The sequence below is a fragment of the Pan troglodytes genome, chromosome 5, assembly GCF_028858775.2.
Source record: "Pan troglodytes isolate AG18354 chromosome 5, NHGRI_mPanTro3-v2.0_pri, whole genome shotgun sequence".
Lineage (NCBI taxonomy): Eukaryota > Metazoa > Chordata > Mammalia > Primates > Hominidae > Pan > Pan troglodytes.
In genome coordinates this window covers 172,541,677-172,559,680 of record NC_072403.2, presented here as the reverse complement: position 1 = coordinate 172,559,680, position 18,004 = coordinate 172,541,677, and the positions used below count along the sequence as shown (strand labels likewise).

General features: G+C 42.0%; 1 protein-coding gene across 1 annotated transcript in view; it reads left to right on the top strand.

Moving 5' to 3' along the window:
* LOC112209507 (apolipoprotein(a)-like) overlaps positions 1-18,004 on the top strand; it is a 65,624-nt gene that overhangs the window by 7,150 nt on the left and 40,470 nt on the right. The window contains 4 exon segments of the mRNA XM_063813641.1: positions 2,998-3,157; positions 11,009-11,190; positions 12,461-12,620; positions 17,550-17,731. Of these exon segments, the coding sequence (XP_063669711.1) occupies positions 2,998-3,157; positions 11,009-11,190; positions 12,461-12,620; positions 17,550-17,731 (684 nt within the window).

Here is an 18,004-nt window from a genome sequence, read left to right as displayed (position 1 = left end):
AAGATGGCCCACTGTGAGTGAGCTGGAAATGCCTGATCTCCCTTAGTTTAATGTAGAGGAAGGGGTCCAAAGGCTTAGGGAGATTAGGATGGTGGTGTTGGATTAGTCACTTTAGACCTACTCATCCCAGCTGGGAGGGTCCAGAAGATATACCCTTGACCAATGCTTTGTGAAATAGATTTGTGAGGGTAGCACCTGCATTTTTCAAGAGCCCTGTAATTGCTCTTCTCTGTATGTCAGATCTAACAGTGGGAACCCCAGTCACTCAACTACAAAATTTAAATACAATGGGAATAATTGGATCCTGAGGGCCAGGGACCAAGTGGCAACACTGACCCATCAGAGGAATGCTGGGTATAGCTACCATAATGCACAGCAGAGGCAAAGCAACAATCAGAATAGTCTGACTCGTGTAGAGCTCTGGCACTGGCTAATTAATCACAATGTTCCTAGAAGTGAAATTGATAGAAAGCCTACTGCATTCCTACTTAATTTACATAAACAGAAAACTACCAGGTAGAATGGACAAAAGACTAATCTGAATTATTAAGACACAGAATCATGGCCCCTCAATCAATTTCCAGACTCGAGCCAGTTTACAGACCCAGAAGCCCTTGAATAAAGGGGAGGCTGGGTCCCCTTAAGGAAGCACCCTACTAAGCTACCAACAATTTATGGTGTTTATCTTTCTCCCATCCTTCCCCAGGGACACCTCTGGCCTTTTACCAGGGTAACTGTGCACTGGGGACAGGGAAATAATCAGACATTTTGGAAACTACTGAAAACTGGCTCTGAGCTGATGTTGATCCCAGAAAACACAAAACATCATTGTGGTCCTCCAGTTAAAGTAGGGGCATATGGAGGTCAGGTAATTAATGGCATTTTAGTTCATGTCTGACTTACACTGGGTCCAGTTAGTACCTGGACTTATCCTGTGGTCATTTCCCCAGTGCCAAACTGCCTAATTGGCATAGACATACTTAGCAGCTGGCAGAAACCCCACATTGGCTCCCTTACTGGTAGGGTGAGGGCTGTTATGGATGGGAAAGGCCAAATTGAAGCCATTAGAGTTGCCTCTACCTAGAAAAATAGTAAATCAAAAACAATATTATATCCCTGGAGGGATTGCAGAGATTGATATCACCGTCAAGAACTTGAAAGATGAGGGGGTGGTGATTCTACCACATCCCTGTTCAACTCCTCCATTTGGCCTGTGCAGAAGACAGATGGATCTTGGAGAATGACAGTGGGTTATTGTAAGCTTAACCTAGTGGTGACTCCAATTGCAGCTGCTCTACCAGATGTGCTTTCATTGCTTGAGCAAATTAACACATGTTCTTGTACCTAATATGCGGCCATTGACTTGGCAAATGCCTTTTTCTCCATTCCTGTCCATAAGGCCCATCAGAAGCAATTGATCTTCAGCTGACAAGGCCAATAATATATCTTTACTGTCCTACCTCAAGGGTATAACAAATCTCCAGCTTTGTGTCATAATCTTATTCAAGAGACCTTAATCACTTTTCACTTCTGCAAGATATCACACTGGTCCATTACATTGATGATATTATGCTGATTGGATCCAGTGAGCAAGAAGTAGTAAACACATTGTACTTATTGGTGAGACATTTGATGCCAGAGGATAGGAAATAAATCTGACTAAAATTTAGGGACCTTCTACCTCAGTAAAATTTCTAGCGGTTCAGAGGTGTAAGGCCTATGGAGCTACTCCTTCTAAGGTGAAGCATAAGTTGCTGAATTTGGCCCCTCCTACAACCAAGAAAGAGGTACAATGCCTAGTGGGCCTACTTGGATTTTGGAGGCAACACCTTCCTCATTTGGGTCTGTTACTCTGGTCCATTTATTTAGTGACCTGAAAGGCTGCCAGTTTTGAGTGAAGTCGAGAACAAGAGAAGGCTCTGCAACAGAATCAGGCTGCTGTGCAAGCTGCTCTGCCACTTGGGCCATGTGACCCAGCAGATCCAGTGGTGCTTGACATGTTAGTGGCAGATAGGGATGCTGTTTGGAGCCCAAAATTCCTAAGGAAACATGCTGTCATATGAATGACTTTTTCCAAGCCAGTAAGCTTCTCCAAGATATCATAAAATAGACAGCATCCAGTGCAATCTTTAGCATTGCAGATTCTGAGAAACATGACTCTCAAGCCTATAAATCTCGAGAAAGCTAACAAGGTTGGAATAATTCCATAATGCCCTGAGTCTGTGGAGCGGTACATGAGCTCCCAATGCTCTATATTTCAGGCCTTCCTCAGTCCTAGGCAGGTTCTGCACCCCTAGGCTTTGAAGACAGTGATTTCTCAGTGTTCTTGCACCTCGTTCTGATGAAACTTTTACCTGTGGGGTGTCTGGAGACAAAGAGTAGGAGACTTCTGCTTTATTGCAATGCAGGATGTGGGGCACAAGAAAGTTCCATCTCTCCTCCAATGGGATAAGCTTTTGGCCTCCACCCACCACTAAGAAGCATAGTGTTTTTGCCTGCAGTAGTAGATGCAGAACCATTTTCTGCCCAATCGCCAAGAAGCTGAAGGCCTTGGCTCTTGTGATCAATGGTCTAGGGAAGCATGCAAGGTTTCCATGTCTGTCCCCACCTCTGCCCTCGACAGCCAGTCACCACCAACAGCCTGCACCACCAAATACATTGCCCTTTGTTCTCTCATGCCCCATGGTCACCATGAACATTCAGTAGAGATCCCTAAAGACCAGTTTGCATGTGAGTGCAGTTTCCCATGAGAATCACTCTGATCTGTTGTTTTTCTCTAAACTTTTAGGTGAAATATTTCTAAGAACTTACTACACTTCTAGAATGGTAGGAATCTGTTGTTTTGGTGTTTGTTTCTCATTTCCATTTGCCTACAAATAAAGAAATGAGAACGGTCATAATTCTCAGAGACTCCTGTCTGTTTTCTGTTATAAATGGCTTTACCTGTTTCACTGTCCTAAGAAATACTCAGCTTAATTTTTTCTGTTTTGATTTCAGCACCGACTGAGACAGGGCCTTCTGTGCAGGAGTGCTACCACGGTAATGGACAGAGTTATCGAGGCACATACTTCACCACTGTCACAGGAAGAACCTGCCAAGCTTGGTCGTCTATGACACCACACCAGCACAGTAGAACCCCAGAAAAGTACCCAAATGAGTATGTATTTGTTCTTTACCATAAGAGAAGGAAGGGCCAACTGAAGTTTCTGTTAGAAGAGTCATGCTTCAAGCTGACTGCTCAGGACTCAACTTGTGTCAGATGCAGAGGGCATAGCAAAATGTCTCAGGAACATTGCCTTGGAGCAAAGGGTCTGAGAGAAGAGAAATGTTAAGCTGCCTCTCCTTCCTCCTAGCTTTATAGAGCAGGAGTATATCTGGAGGTGAGGAGATCACATTAAGAAAAATATCAGGACCACAAATGACCAAACACTTAGCGTACCCTTCCACAACACACACTAAGGGTCACTGCAGCCTTTCCACCTTTGAATTCTAGCATTCTGACCTCCAATTCTTGAAGTGAAGGTTGCGTTGGCCTTTTCTATCTTGGCTCACAAGGATAGCATATGTGCAATTCTGTGGAGAGGCAAAGCTCTCTCTTTCTGTATCTACATCTATTCCAATGGGTAGAAGCACACTCAGTCCTGAGCACCAGTGGTCTAAAAGATACGGTTTGCCAGGAAGAAAAGAGCAAAGGCAGGAAGGCAGATGAGAGTCAGCAAAGAGACAGATGCTGAAAAGTAAAAGGGGCAGATAGATGGACAGAAGCCCAGGTCTGACCACCCCATTGCCAGTTTCTCTGCCATAAGTGGCTACCAAAGACATAGAAAAATGGTTTCCACATGTTGCACAACAGACGGTAGAGGACCGAGAGAGTTGCGAGAGGGGGAACAATGAGATCAACTCCATAGATGCCCTTCCTGGCTTTCTTCTTGGAGACCCTTCCCTAAGAGTGGAGAGATGGAGCCCAAATGGACTGTAGCCATGTTCCTTAATGAAGGAGAAGGATTGGAGTTTGGGATTACTCAGGTAGCTAGGCTGATCTAGGCCAGCTAAGAATGAGAATGGATTTGTGGAGGAAAGGAGCTGTAGGAATACGTATAGAATCTCCTCAAGTCATTGGCTAAACATAAAGCTGCTTGTGCACAGAAAAAGGTTTCACAAGAGAGCAGGGCAAAGGATATCTCCTGAGGAACAGCAACTACAAGGGAACAGTGAGCTCAATAAAGATGAAAGAGCTCACATAGCACTGCTGGAGACTGGAGTTCTGACCAGCCACAGGAGAGAGACCTCACTGAACAACTTGGGCATTCAGTAGAGACCCCAGAAAAGCCAGACTTTAGACATAAAATTAGTATATTCCTATAATAAAGGCAGCTCCAGACAAACCCTAGCAAAGCTGAAAAGCAAGTTTCCAAGCATCAAAATGGTGTCCAAGTCAATTAACTGCCTGCCAGAGGAAAACTCAACCTTCTTTAGAGGTAAACAACAAAATCAAGTGGCTCAACTATGCAATATCCGCAGTGTGAGTCCAAAATTTAAAATCTACCTACACATAGAAAATCACTTAGTGTGATCCATGACCAGGAGAAACATCAGTCAATACAAATAGGCCCAGGTGATAGAAATGATAAAAGTGGCATAAAAATTGGACATATCAGTATGATAACTGAGTTCTAGGATTTAAGAAAACATGGATATGGAACTATCAGATGTAATATCAAGAGGAAGTAACAGTATAAAAGAGCCAAATTAAATTAAAAATCTAGTAAAAGGTATGTCTTAAATGAAAAAAAAATCACTGGATGGCCTCCTCATCCAGTTAGAAGTTTCAGAAAAAAAATTAACTGAAAAAAAAATCCATAGAAGCTAAAGAAGCAGCTACATGCACACACACACACACACACACTCACACATGCACAACCTTACACACACACATCCACAAATGAGGTAAAATTGAATCAACCAAGCTTCACAGACATGAAGGAAAACATGCAAAGATTTTCTTCATGTGGGAAGCAAGTCACAGAAGTAGAGGAATGAGAAACTGGAACAGAAATACATACCTGAAGCAAAAGTGGCTTAAAACCTTCCAAATATAAGGAACATTTAAAAATTACAGGTACAAGAAGCTCAATATATCAGAAAGAGAATTTTCAAAAAGAAAACTCTATGATGCACTTTGATACATTACAGTTCGACTATCAGAAGACAACGACATAGTATCACAAAAGTCTCAGAGAAACCGGAGGAAAAAGTGCTGTGTCTTGCTAGAGGAACAGTGATACAAATGGCTAATGTGTTCTCATCAGAAATATGGCAAGCCACATACAAAGGAATATCACCAAAATGATAAACAGGAAAAAAAAGATCAACTGAGAATGCTATATCCAGCCATAAAATGCCTTCAATATCATCAATGTTGTATAAATGCGTATTTTGCAATTCCCCAAACAAGAAAACCAAAAAGTATAAAAATCTGGAATCAGGACACTTACGTAACAAAAAGTGTGACCGATAGGAAAATAGGTAGAAGAATAGTACAAGAGGGGAACTTTCTGCATCCCAGGTAATGAAGAAGCCAGCAAATGGCAAATGTAGATGTAAATGCAAAATATTTTCTTGTTCAAATTTCTTTATTGCCTTAAATAAGAGTTGACAACTTGAAGTAAAATGTCAGCAATATATATTATTTTAGCATATGTAGAAGTAAAAACTTGAAAACATAGCATAAATCGTGTAGGAAACAAAAGAATTATATCATTGTAAGTTTCTTGTCTTATCAATGATGGTAACAAATATTAATAAAAAGTTGTAATGTTTGGGTTCATTGGATATTGCAAATTCTAGAGTAATCACAAAATTTTGAATGCTAAAGTATTTTCTGTAACAAGAATATTCCATGTATTGAAAAGAGGACAGCCAAAGAAGAAAAAGAACTCTTTCAACTGCTCTGGTCTGAGCACATCGAAATGCTCAGAGAACCAGGTTCTTGGAATGGAGGGTCTGGGGTTGAGACTAGGTCACATGTGTAGAGTCTCTAGAGAGACAGTGTTGGATCCCCATGGCACATAATACATTTCCCATTTTCACCAACAGCCACAGGTCGTGAATGTGAGAATTCTGAGAGGTTGGAGCAATGTTCCTGGGAGTCATAAGGGGGAGCGAATGCTCCAAGATACACCAAACACGGAATTCTCACCTGCTTTGCCTTTTACTATATTGTTTGCTGACTCCTCCGTAGCTGCCTGACCTCTTCAGATCTCATAGTTCATTCAACCATCTCCCTTTACGCCTTGGGCCCCACTGTTCTTTCAACTCATCCCCCATGCCCTCAGTCCCAGAGTGGCTGCTGCCACTAGAGAATGGAGTGAGAGCAGGAGACGAGGTCGTGTCCAGGGACCCATCCTAGAGATACTGCATCCTGCCTGAGAACCAGTTTTCTAGGGCAGCTTTGATAAGTCTTGCAGAAAGAAATATTCTAGACCCACCTGATACAGTGTCTACAGACAGTAATACTATTTTCACGATGGTTTTCCATGGCTAACACAGAGGCTTTTCCCTACACTTTGAGTACATAGAGTTGGAAGGCTGGCCTGGAAATGATATCGTCCTGGATGGCATTTTTTCTTTGGAGAACTCTATGTTAGTTCCACTTTGCACAATACTATATAAAGTCCTATAGAGAGAGATCAAGAGGGCTAGACGGATGAAAATACTCTTGTATGTGCATAGACAATTCCACAATACACACGTCAAAATCTGTACCAGGTATTCCAGAGAGATGGATTGGCCAAAGGCTAAAGGAGGATATTCGGATCCCTCCGAGCCCTCATGTATGTATTATTTCTTTGCTTCTAAGAAACATTTGCTACTTAGGTCTTAAAAAAAAAAAAACAGTTAAAATCTATTAGATAGTACAAATGTGCAGAGAGGATGAGAATTTGAGAGCCATTCATGCTTGTAGCAATTGTATGGTACCTTTAATGGGAATATTTCAAAGGCACTGGTTATGACTTTGTTACAGCAAAATTGAGAGGGTTCTGGGTGCTGGGTGCCCTGCATATCATCCCACCTGAGAAGGAAGGGCTGACTGAAGTTTCTGTTAGAAGAGACATGCTTCTAGCTAAGTGCTCAGGAATCAAATTGTGTCAGATGTAGAGGGCATAGCAAAATGTCTCAGGAATATTGCCTTGAAGCAAAGGGTCTCAGAGATAAGAAATGTTAATCTGGCTCTCCTTCCTCATAGCTTTATGCATCAGGAGGATATCTGAAGGCGAGGTGATCACATTACGAAAACTGTCAGCACCACAAATGACCAAACACTTAAGAGTGTTTTCTACAACACACAGTAAGAGTCAATGCAGCCTTTCCACCTTGGAATTCTATCATTCTAACCTCTGATTCCCAAAGTAAAAGTTGTGTTGGCCTTTTCTGTCTTGGCTCACGAGGAAGGAGTATGTGCATATCTATGGAGAGTCGAATCTCTTTCTATTTCTACGTCTATTCCAATGGGTAGAAACACACTCGATCCCAAGCATCAATGGTCTGAAAAGATATGAAGTGCCAGAAAGAAAAGGGCAAAGGCAGGAAGGCTGATGAGAGACAGCAAAGAGACAGATGCTGAAAAATAAAAGGGGTGGGTAGATGGACAGAAGCCTGGGTCTGACCAACTCATGGCCAGTCTCTCTGCTTAAGTGGCTACAAAAGACCTGGAAAAACAGTTTCTACACGTTAAACAACAGATGGTAGAGGACTGAGAGAATTGCGAGAAGGAGAACAATGAGATCAACTCCACAGATGCCCTCCCTGGCTTTCTTCTTGGAGACCATTCCTGCACTGAAGAGCAGGGAGACGGAACCCATGCAGACTGTATCCATCTTGCTGAATGGAGGAGAGGTTGGAGTTTGGCATTATTCAGGCAGCTAGGATTTTCTAGGCCAGCTAAGAATGAGAACGGATTTGTGGGACAAAGGAGCTCTAGGAATACATTTAGAAGTCTCGTCAAGTCATTGGCTAAACATAAAGCTCCTTGTGCACAGAAAAATGTTCCACAAGAGACTAGGGCAAAGGACATCTACTGAGGAACAGCAACTACAAGACAACAGTGAGCTCAATAAAGCTGACATAGCACTGGGGCGGTTGGAGTTCTGACCAGCTAGAGGAGAGTGATCACACTGAACATCTTGGGCATTCAGTAGAGACCCCAGAAAAGCCAGACTTTAGAAGTAGAATTAGCATATTCCTGGAATTAAGGCAGCTCCAGAGAAAACCTAGCAAAGCTGAAAAGCAAGTGTCCAAGCATCAAAATGGTGTCCAAGTCAAGTTACTGCCTGCTAGAGAAAAACTCAACCTTCTTTAGAGGTAAACAACAAAACCAAGTGGCTGAACTGTGCGATATCAGTAGTGTGAGTCCTAAAATTAAAATCTGCCTACACATTGAAAATCATTTAGTGTGATCCATGACCAGGAGAAACATCAGTCAATACGAATAGGCCCAGGTGACAGAAGTGATAAGAATGGCATAAATATTGGGCATATCAGTATGATAACTGAGTTCTAGGATTTAAAGAAACATGGATATGGAACCAAACAGATGTAATATCAAGAGGAATTAACAGTATAAAAAAGTCAAATCAAAAATCTAGTGAAAAGGATGTGTTAAATAAAAAATTACTAAATGGCCTCCCTATCCTGTTAGAAGTTTAAGAAGAACAACTAACTGAAAAAAAAAAATCCATAGAAGCTAAAGAAACAGCTACACACACACACTCTCACAGATACACAACTTATAAACAGACACACACACACACACATCCACAAATACTGTAAAATGAAATCTACCAAGCCTCACAGACAGGGAGGAAAATATAAAAAGATTTCCTACATGTGGGAAAGAAGTCACAGAAATAGCGGAAGAAGAGATTGGAACAGAAACAAATACTTGAAGCAAGGATGGCTGAAAACCTTCCAAAAATGAGGTACATAAAAAGATTACAGATTCAAGGAGCTCAGTGGATCAGCAAGAGAATTTGCAAAAAGAAAACTCTGTGATGCACTTTGTTACCTCACAGCTTGTCTGTCAGAAGACAAAGATACAGTATCAAGAAAAATCCCATGAGAAACCAGAGGAAAAAGAGCGGTGTCTGCTAGAGGAACAGTGATGCAAATGACTAATGCGTTCTCATCAGAAACATGGCAAGCTGCGTACAAAGGAATATCGTTAAAACAATACACAGGAAAAAGAAGAGATATACTGAGAATGCTACATCAAGCAAGAAAATACCTTGAATATCATCAATGTTGTGTAAATGCATCTTGTGCACTCCTGAAACAAGGAAACCAAAAATTATAAGAATTTGGAATCAGCAGGCTTATGCAACAAAAGATGTAACCCAATGGAAATTAGGTAGAAGAAGAATAGTATGAGAGGAGAACTTTCTGCATCCCACATAATAAAGAAGGCAGTAAATGGCACATAGATGTAAATGCAAAATATTTTCTTGATCAAATTTCTTAATTGACTTAAATGAGCATTAACTACTTGAAGCAAAATGACAGCAATATATTTTAGCACATTTGAAGTAAAAATTTGAAAATGTAGCATAAATCAGATAGGGAATAAAAGGAATTATACCACTGTAACTTTCTTGCCTTATCTGTGATGGTAAAAAATATTAATAAAAGGTTGAAATATGTGCATTCAAAGAGATATTGCAAATTCTAGAGCAATCCCTAAATTTTGAAGGCTGAAATATATTCTATAACAAGAATACTCCATGTATCCAAGAGGGAAGCCAAGGAAGAAAAAGAAGTCTTTCAACTACTCGGCTCTCAGCACATGCAAATGCTCTGAGAATCAGCTTCCTGGAATGGAGGTTCTGTGCTTGAGACTAGCTCACATGTGTAGATTTTCTAGAGAGAGTTGTTGGATCCCCATGGCCCATAATACATTTCTTGTCTTTACAGACAGCCACAGGTCATGAATCTGAGAATTCTGAGAGGTTGGAGCAGTGTTCCTGGGAGTCATAACAAAAGGCGAATGAATGCTCCAAGATACACCCAGCGCGAGATTCTTGGTTGCTTTGCCTCTTACGCCATTGTTTGCCAATGACTCTGTAGCTGCCAGACCTTTTCCGATCTCATAGTCTATTCAGCCATCTCCCATTATGCCTTGGGTCATACTATTCTTTCAACTCATTCCCCATTCCCTCAGTCCCAGAGTGGCTGCCACCAGTAGAGGATGGACTGAGAGCAGGAGATGAGGTCCTGTCCAGGGATGCATCCTAGAGTTACTGCATCATGTCTGGGAACTAGTTTTCTAGGGCAGCTTTTATAAGTCTTGAAGAAACAAACCTTTTCACTCACCTGATACGGCATCGAGAGACAGTAATACTATTTGCACGGTTTTCCCATGCAAATACTATTTGTAATACTATTTGCATGGTTTTCCATGGGTAACATAGAGGCTTTTCACTACATTTTGAGTACATAGAGTTAGAAGGCTGGCCTGGGATTGATATCATCCTGGATGCCATTGTTTCATTGAGGAACTCTATGTTAGTTCCACCTTGCACAGTACTGTATGAAGTCCTATAGAGACAGATAAAGAGAGCTAGACAGATGAAGGTACTCTTGTACGTGTATTAGTGATTCCACAATACACACGTCAAAATCTATACCATGTATTCCCGAGAGATGGATTGGCCAAAGATGGAAGGAGGATATTCTCATCCCTTCTAGGCCACATGTATGTATTATTTCAGTGTTTCTAAGAGGTATTTCCTACTTTAGGTCTTTAAAAAAAAGTTAAAATGTATTACCTATTAGAAATGTGCCAAGTGGATGAGAATTTGAGAGCCATTCATGCTTGTGGCAATCATATGGTACCCATAACGGGAATATTTCAAAGGCACTTGTTATGACCTTGTTACAGCAAAATGGAGAGGGTGCTGGGTGTTCCTGCATATTGTCCCATCTCTTGTAACGTGTATTGTTTTGTGATTTTCAGTGGCTTGATCTCAAACTACTGCAGGAATCCGGATTGTTCAGCAGGCCCTTGGTGTTATACGACGGATCCCAAAGTCAGGTGGGAGTACTGCAACCTGACACGGTGCTCAGACGACGAAGGGACTGTGTTCATGCCTCTGACTGTTATCCCAGTTCCAAGCCTAGAGGATTCATTCATACAAGGTAAGAAGTCTGTGGCCAGACATCTCCACGCTTAGACACTAAGAAGAAAAGCCATGGAAACTCCCACCGATGCAGAAGGCTTCATTCTACACAGGTGCTCCAGTGTTGGTTGAGGATCTGCCATTTTGGAGGAATCCTCAGGGCAGTGTCTGGGGGAGCCAGAGGAGTAATTTTTGGTGCAACATGAGTGGGCTGTGTCTTTGGATAGGCACAAACCCTCCAGGGTGCTCGACTTCACCACTCACTTCATTGTAAAACGAGTTATCTCAGTGTCCAGTCCAAAATTCCTGTTGTAACATGCTGTCAGATATGTGTCTCTTTCCAATGCAGTAAGCTTCTCCAGAGATTTCTTCAAGTAGACAACAGTCAGTGCAATCTTCATCATCGCAGATTCTCAGAAATGTGGCTCTCAAGCCCGTGAATCTTGAGAAACTTAACAGGGCTGCATTAATTCCATGTTACCCTTGCATTATGGAGCAGTACATGAGCTCCCAAGGCTCTGTCTTTCAGGCCTTCCTTAGACCTGGGCAAGATTTGCAGGCCTAGGCTTTGAAGTGAGTGATTTCTCAATGTTCCTGCACCTTTTTCTAATGGAAGTTGTACTTGTGGGGGGTCTGGAGAGAAAGAGTAGGAGACTTCTGCTTTATTGCAATGCAGGATGTGGGGCATGAGAAAATTCCATCTCTCTTCCAATGGGATAAGATTTTGGCCTCCACCCATCCTTATGAAGCAAACTATTTTTGCCTGCAGTCCTAGACGCACAACCGGTTTCTTCCCAATCTGCCAGAAGCCAGAAGCTGAAGGCCTTGGCTCTCCTGATCAATGGTCTAGGGAAACGTGCGAGGTTTCCATCTCTGTCCCCACCTCCGCCCTCAGCAGCCAATCACCATCTACAGTCTGCACCGCCAAATGCGTAGCCCTTTATTCTCTCATGCCCAGTGATCCCCATGAACATTCAGTAGAGATCACTAGAGACCAATTTGCACGTGAGCGCAGTTATCCATGAGAAGCACTCTGAACTGTTGTTTTTCTCTAAGTTTTACATGAAATATTGGGAAGAACTTACTACATTTCTAGAATGGTAGGAATGTGTTCTATTGGTGTTTGTTTGTTTCTTTGTTTTTTTTTCTCGTGTTCATCTGTGTACAAATGAAAAAAAGAGAATGGTCGTAATTCTCCAAGCCTTCTTTCTGGTTTGTGTCATAAGTGGCTTCAACTGTTTCTCTGTTCTAGGAGGTACACTGCTTAATTTTTCCTCTTTTAATTTTAGCACCGACTGAGCCAAGGCCTTCTGTGCAGGAGGGCTACCATGGAAATGGACAGAGTTATCGAGGCACATACTTCACCACTGTCACAGGAAGAACCTGCCAAGCTTGGTCATCTATGACACCACACAAGCATAGTAGGACCCAAGAAAAGTACCCAAATGCGTACGTTTTGTTCTTTACCATAAGAGTAGGAAGGGCTGACTGAAGTTTCTGTTAGAAGAGTCATGCTTCTAGCTAAGTGCTCAGGAGTCAACTTGTCTCAGATGTAGAGGGCATAGCAAAATGTCTCAGGAATATTGCCTTGAAGCAAAGGGTCTCAGAGATAAGAAATGTTAATCTGGCTCTCCTTCCTCATAGCTTTATGCATCAGGAGGCTATCTGAAGGCGAGGTGATCACATTAAGAAAACTGTCAGCACCACAAATGACCAAACACTTAGAGTGTTTTCTACAACACACAGTAAGAGTCAATGCAGCCTTTCCACCTTGGAATTCTATCATTCTAACCTCTGATTCCCAAAGTAAAAGTTGTGTTGGCCTTTTCTGTCTTGGCTCACGAGGAAGGAGTATGTGCATATCTATGGAGAGTCGAATCTCTTTCTATTTCTACGTCCATTCCAATGGGTAGAAACACACTCGGTCCCAAGCATCAATGGTATGAAAAGATATGAGGTGTCAGAAAGAGAAGGGCAAAGGCAGGAAGGCTGATGAGAGACAGCAAAGAGACAGATGCTGAAAAATAAAAGGGGTGGGTAGATGGACAGAAGCCTGGGTCTGACCAACTCATGGCCAGTCTCTCTGCTTAAGTGGCTACAAAAGACCTGGAAAAACGGTTTCCACACGTTAAACAACAGATGGTAGAGGACTGAGAGAATTGCGAGAAGGAGAACAATGAGATCAACTCCATAGATGCCCTCCCTGGCTTTCTTCTTGGAGACCCTTCCTGCACGGAAGAGCAGGGAGATGGAACCCATGCAGACTGTATCCATCTTGCTGAATGGAGGAGAGATTGGAGTTTGGGATTATTCAGGAAACTAGGATTTTCTAGGCCAGCTAAGAATGAGAAGGCATTCCTGGGGCAAAGGAGCTCTAGGAATACATTTAGAAGTCTCGTCAAGTCAATGGCTAAACATAAAGCTCCTTGTGCACAGAAAAATGTTCCACAAGAGACTAGGGCAAAGGACATCTACTGAGGAACAGCAACTACAAGGCAACAGTGAGCTCAATAAAGCTGACATAGCACTGGGGCAGTTGGAGTTCTGACCAGCCAGAGGAGAGTGACCACACTGAACATCTTGGGCATTCAGTAGAGACCCCAGAAAAGCCAGACTTTAGGAGTAGAATTAGTATATTCCTGGAATTAAGGCAGCTCCAGAGAAAACCTAGCAAAGCTGAAAAGCAAGTGTCCAAGCATCAAAATGGTGTCCAAGTCAAGTTACTGCCTGCTAGAGAAAAACTCAACCTTCTTTAGAGGTAAACAACAAAACCAAGTGGCTGAACTGTGCGATATCAGTAGTGTGAGTCCTAAAATTAAAATCTGCCTACACATTGAAAATCATTTAGTGTGATCCATGACCCGGAGAAAAATCAGTCAATACAAATAGGCCCAGGTGACAGAAATGATACGAATGGCATAAATATTGGGCATATCACTATGATAACTGAGTTCTAGGATTTAAAAAAACATGGATATGGAACCAAACAGATGTAATATCAAGAGGAATTAACAGTATTAAAAAGTCAAATCAAATTAAAAATCTGGTGAAAAGTATGTGTTAAATAAAAAATTACTGAATGGCCTCCCTATGCAGTTAGAAGTTTAAGAAGAATAACTAACTGAAAAAAAAAAATCCATAGAAGCTAAAGAAACAGCTACACACACAGACACACACTCACAGATGCACAACTTAAAAACAGACACACGCACACACATCCACAACTACTGTAAAATTAATTCTACCAAGCATCACAGACATGGAGGAAAATATAAAAAGATTTCCTACATGTGGGAAAGAAGTCACAGAAATAGAGGAATGAGAGATTGGAACAGAAGCAAATAGGCTGAAAACCTTCCAAAAATGAGGTACATAAAAGGATTACAGATTCAAGGAGCTCAGTGGATCAGCAACAGAATTTGCAAAAAGAAAACTCTGTGATGCACTTTGTTACCTCACAGCTTGTCTGTCAGAAGACAAAGATACAGTATCAAGAAAAATCTCATGAGAAACCAGAGGAAAAAGAGCTGTGTCTGCTAGAGGAACAGTGATACAAATGACTAATGCGTTCTCACCAGAAACATGACAAGCTGCATACAAAGGAATATGGTCCAAACAATACACAGGAAAAAGAAGAGATAGTGCTACATCAAGCAATAAAATACCTTGAATATCATCAATGTTGTATAAATGGATCTTGTGAACTCTCCGAAACAAGGAAACCCAAAACTATAAGAATTTGGAATCAGCAGGCTTATGTAACAAAAGATGTAACCCGAACGGAATTAGGTAGAATAGTACAAGAGGGGAACTTTCTGCATCCCACATAATAAAGAAGGCAGCAAATGGCAAATGTAGATGTAAATGCAAAATATTTTCTTGATCAAATTTCTTACTTGGCTTAAATGAGCGTTTACTACTTGAAGTAAAATGAGAGCAGTATACATTATTTTAGCGTATTTGAAGTAAAAATTTGAAAACATGGCATAAATCAGGTAGGAAATAAAAGGAATTATACCATTGTAAGTTTCTTGCCTTATCTATGATGGTAAAAAATATTAATAAAAGGTTGAAATATGTGCATTCAAACAGACATTGTAAATTCTAGAGCAATCCCTAAATTTTGAAGGCTGAAATATATTCTATAACAAGAAGACTCCATGCATCCAAGAGGGAAGTGAAGGAAGAAAAAGAAGTCTTTCAACTACTCGGCTCTCAGCACATGCAAATGCTCTGAGAATCAGCTTCCTGGAATGGAGGTTCTGTGCTTGAGACTAGGCCACATGTGTAGATTTTCTAGAGAGAGTTTTTGGATCCCCATGGCCCATAATACATTTCTTGTCTTTACAGACAGCCACAGGTCATGAATCTGAGAATTCTGAGAGGTTGGAGCAATGTTCCTGGGAGTCATAACAAAAGGCAAATGCTCCAAGATACACCCAGTGCGGGATTCTCAGTTGCTTTGCCTCTTACGCCATTGTTTGCTGACGACTCTGTAGCTGCCCAACCTTTTCAGATCTCATAGTCTATTCAGCCGTCTCCCATTTACGCCTTGGGTCATACTGTTCTTTCAACTTATTCCCCATTCCCTCAGTCCCAGAGTGGCTGCCACCAGTAGAGGATGGGCAGAGCAGGAGATGAGGTCCTGTCCAGGGATGCATCCTAGAGATACAGCATCCTGTCTGGGAAATAATTTTCTAGGGTAGCGTTTATAAGTCTTGTAGGGAAAAGAAAGAGAGATCAGACTGTTACTGTGTCTATGTAGAAAGGGAAGACATAAGAGACTCCATTTTGAAAAAGACCTGTACTTTAAACAGTTGCTTTGCTGAGATGTTAATTTGTAGCTTTGCCCCAGCCACTTTGACCCAGCCACTTTGACCTAACCTGGAGCTCACAAAAACAAGTGTTGTATGAAATCAAGGTTTAAGGGATCCAGGGCTGTGCAGGACGTGTCTTGTTAACAAAATGCTTACAAGCAGTATACTTGGTAAAAGTCATCGCCATTCTCTAGTCTCAATAAACCAGGGGCACAATGCACTGCAGAAAGCCGCAGGGACCTCTGCCCTTGAAAGCGGGGTATTGTCCAAGGTTTCTCCCCATGTGGTAGTTTGAAATATGGCCTCCTGGGATGAGAAAGACCTGACCATCCCCCAGCCCGACACCCGTAAAGGATCTGTGCTGAGGTGGATTAGTAAAAGAGGAAAGCCTCTTGCAGTTGAGATGGAGGAAGGCCACTGTCTCCTGCCTGCCCCTGGAAACTGAATGTCTCGGTATAAAACCCGGTTGTACGTTTGTTCAATTCTGAGATAGGAGAAAAACCGCCCTATGGCGGGAGGCAAGACACGTTTGCAGTAATGCTGCCTTGCTATTCTTTACTTCGCTGAGATGTTTGGGTGGAGAGAAACATAAATCTGGCCTACGTGCACGTCCAGTCATAGTACATTCCCTTGAACTTAATTATGATATAGATTCTTTTGCTACATGTTTTTTGCTGACCTTCTCCTTATTATCACCCTGCTCTCCTACTACATTCCTTTTTGCTGAAATAATGAAAATAATAATCAATAAAAACTGAGGGAACTCAGAGACCGGTGCCAGTGCAGGTCCTTGGTATGCTGAGCGCCGGTCCCCTGGGCCGACTGTTGTTTCTCTATACTTTGTCTCTGTGTCTTATTTCTTTTCTCAGTCTCTCGTCCCACCCGACTAGAAATACCCACAGGTGTGGAGGGGCAGGCCACCCCTTCAAGTCTTGCAGAAACAAACCTTTTTACTACCTGATACGGTATCGACAAACAGCAATGCTATTTGCACGATGGTTTTCCATGGGTAACACAGAGGCTTTTCACTACATTTTGAGTACATAGAGTTAGAAGGCTGGCCTGGGATTGATATCATCCTGAATGCCATTATTTCATTGAGGAACTCTATGTTAGTTCCACCTTGCACAGTACTGTATGAAGTCCTATAGAGACACATAAAGAGAGCTAGACAGATGAAGTTACTCTTGTATGTGTATAAGTGATTCCACAATACACACGTCAAAATCTATACCATGTATTCCCGAGAGATGGATTGGCCAAAGATGGAAGGAGGATATTCTCATCCCTTCTAGGCCACATGTATGTATTATTTCAGTGTTTCTAAGAGGTATTTCCTACTTTAGGTCTTTAAAAAAAAAGTTAAAATGTATCACCTATTAGAAATGTGCCGAGTGGATGAGAATTTGAGAGCCATTCATGCTTGTGGCAATCATATGGTACCCATAACGGGAATATTTCAAAGGCACTGGTTATGACCTTGTTACAGCAAAATGGAGAGGGTGCTGGATGTTCCTGCATATTGTCCCATCTCTTGTAACGTGTATTTTGTGATTTTCAGTGGCTTGATCTCAAACTACTGCAGGAATCCGGATTGTTCGGCAGGCCCTTGGTGTTACACGACGGATCCCAAAGTCAGGTGGGAGTACTGCAACCTGACACGGTGCTCAGACGATGAAGGGACTGTGTTCATGCCTCTGACTGTTATCCCAGTTCCAAGCCTAGAGGATTCATTCATACAAGGTAAGAAGTCTGTGGCCAGACATCTCCACGCTTAGACACTAAGAAGAAAAGCCATGGAAACTCCCACCGATGCAGAAGGCTTCATTCTACACAGGTGCTCCAGTGTTGGTTGAGGATCTGCCATTTTGGAGGAATCCTCAGTGCAGTGTCTGGGGGAGCCAGAGGAGTAATTTTTGGTGCAACATGAGTGGGCTGTGTCTTTGGATAGGCACAAACCCTCCAGGGTGCTCGACTTCACCACTCCATTGTAAAATGAGTTATCTCAATGTCCAG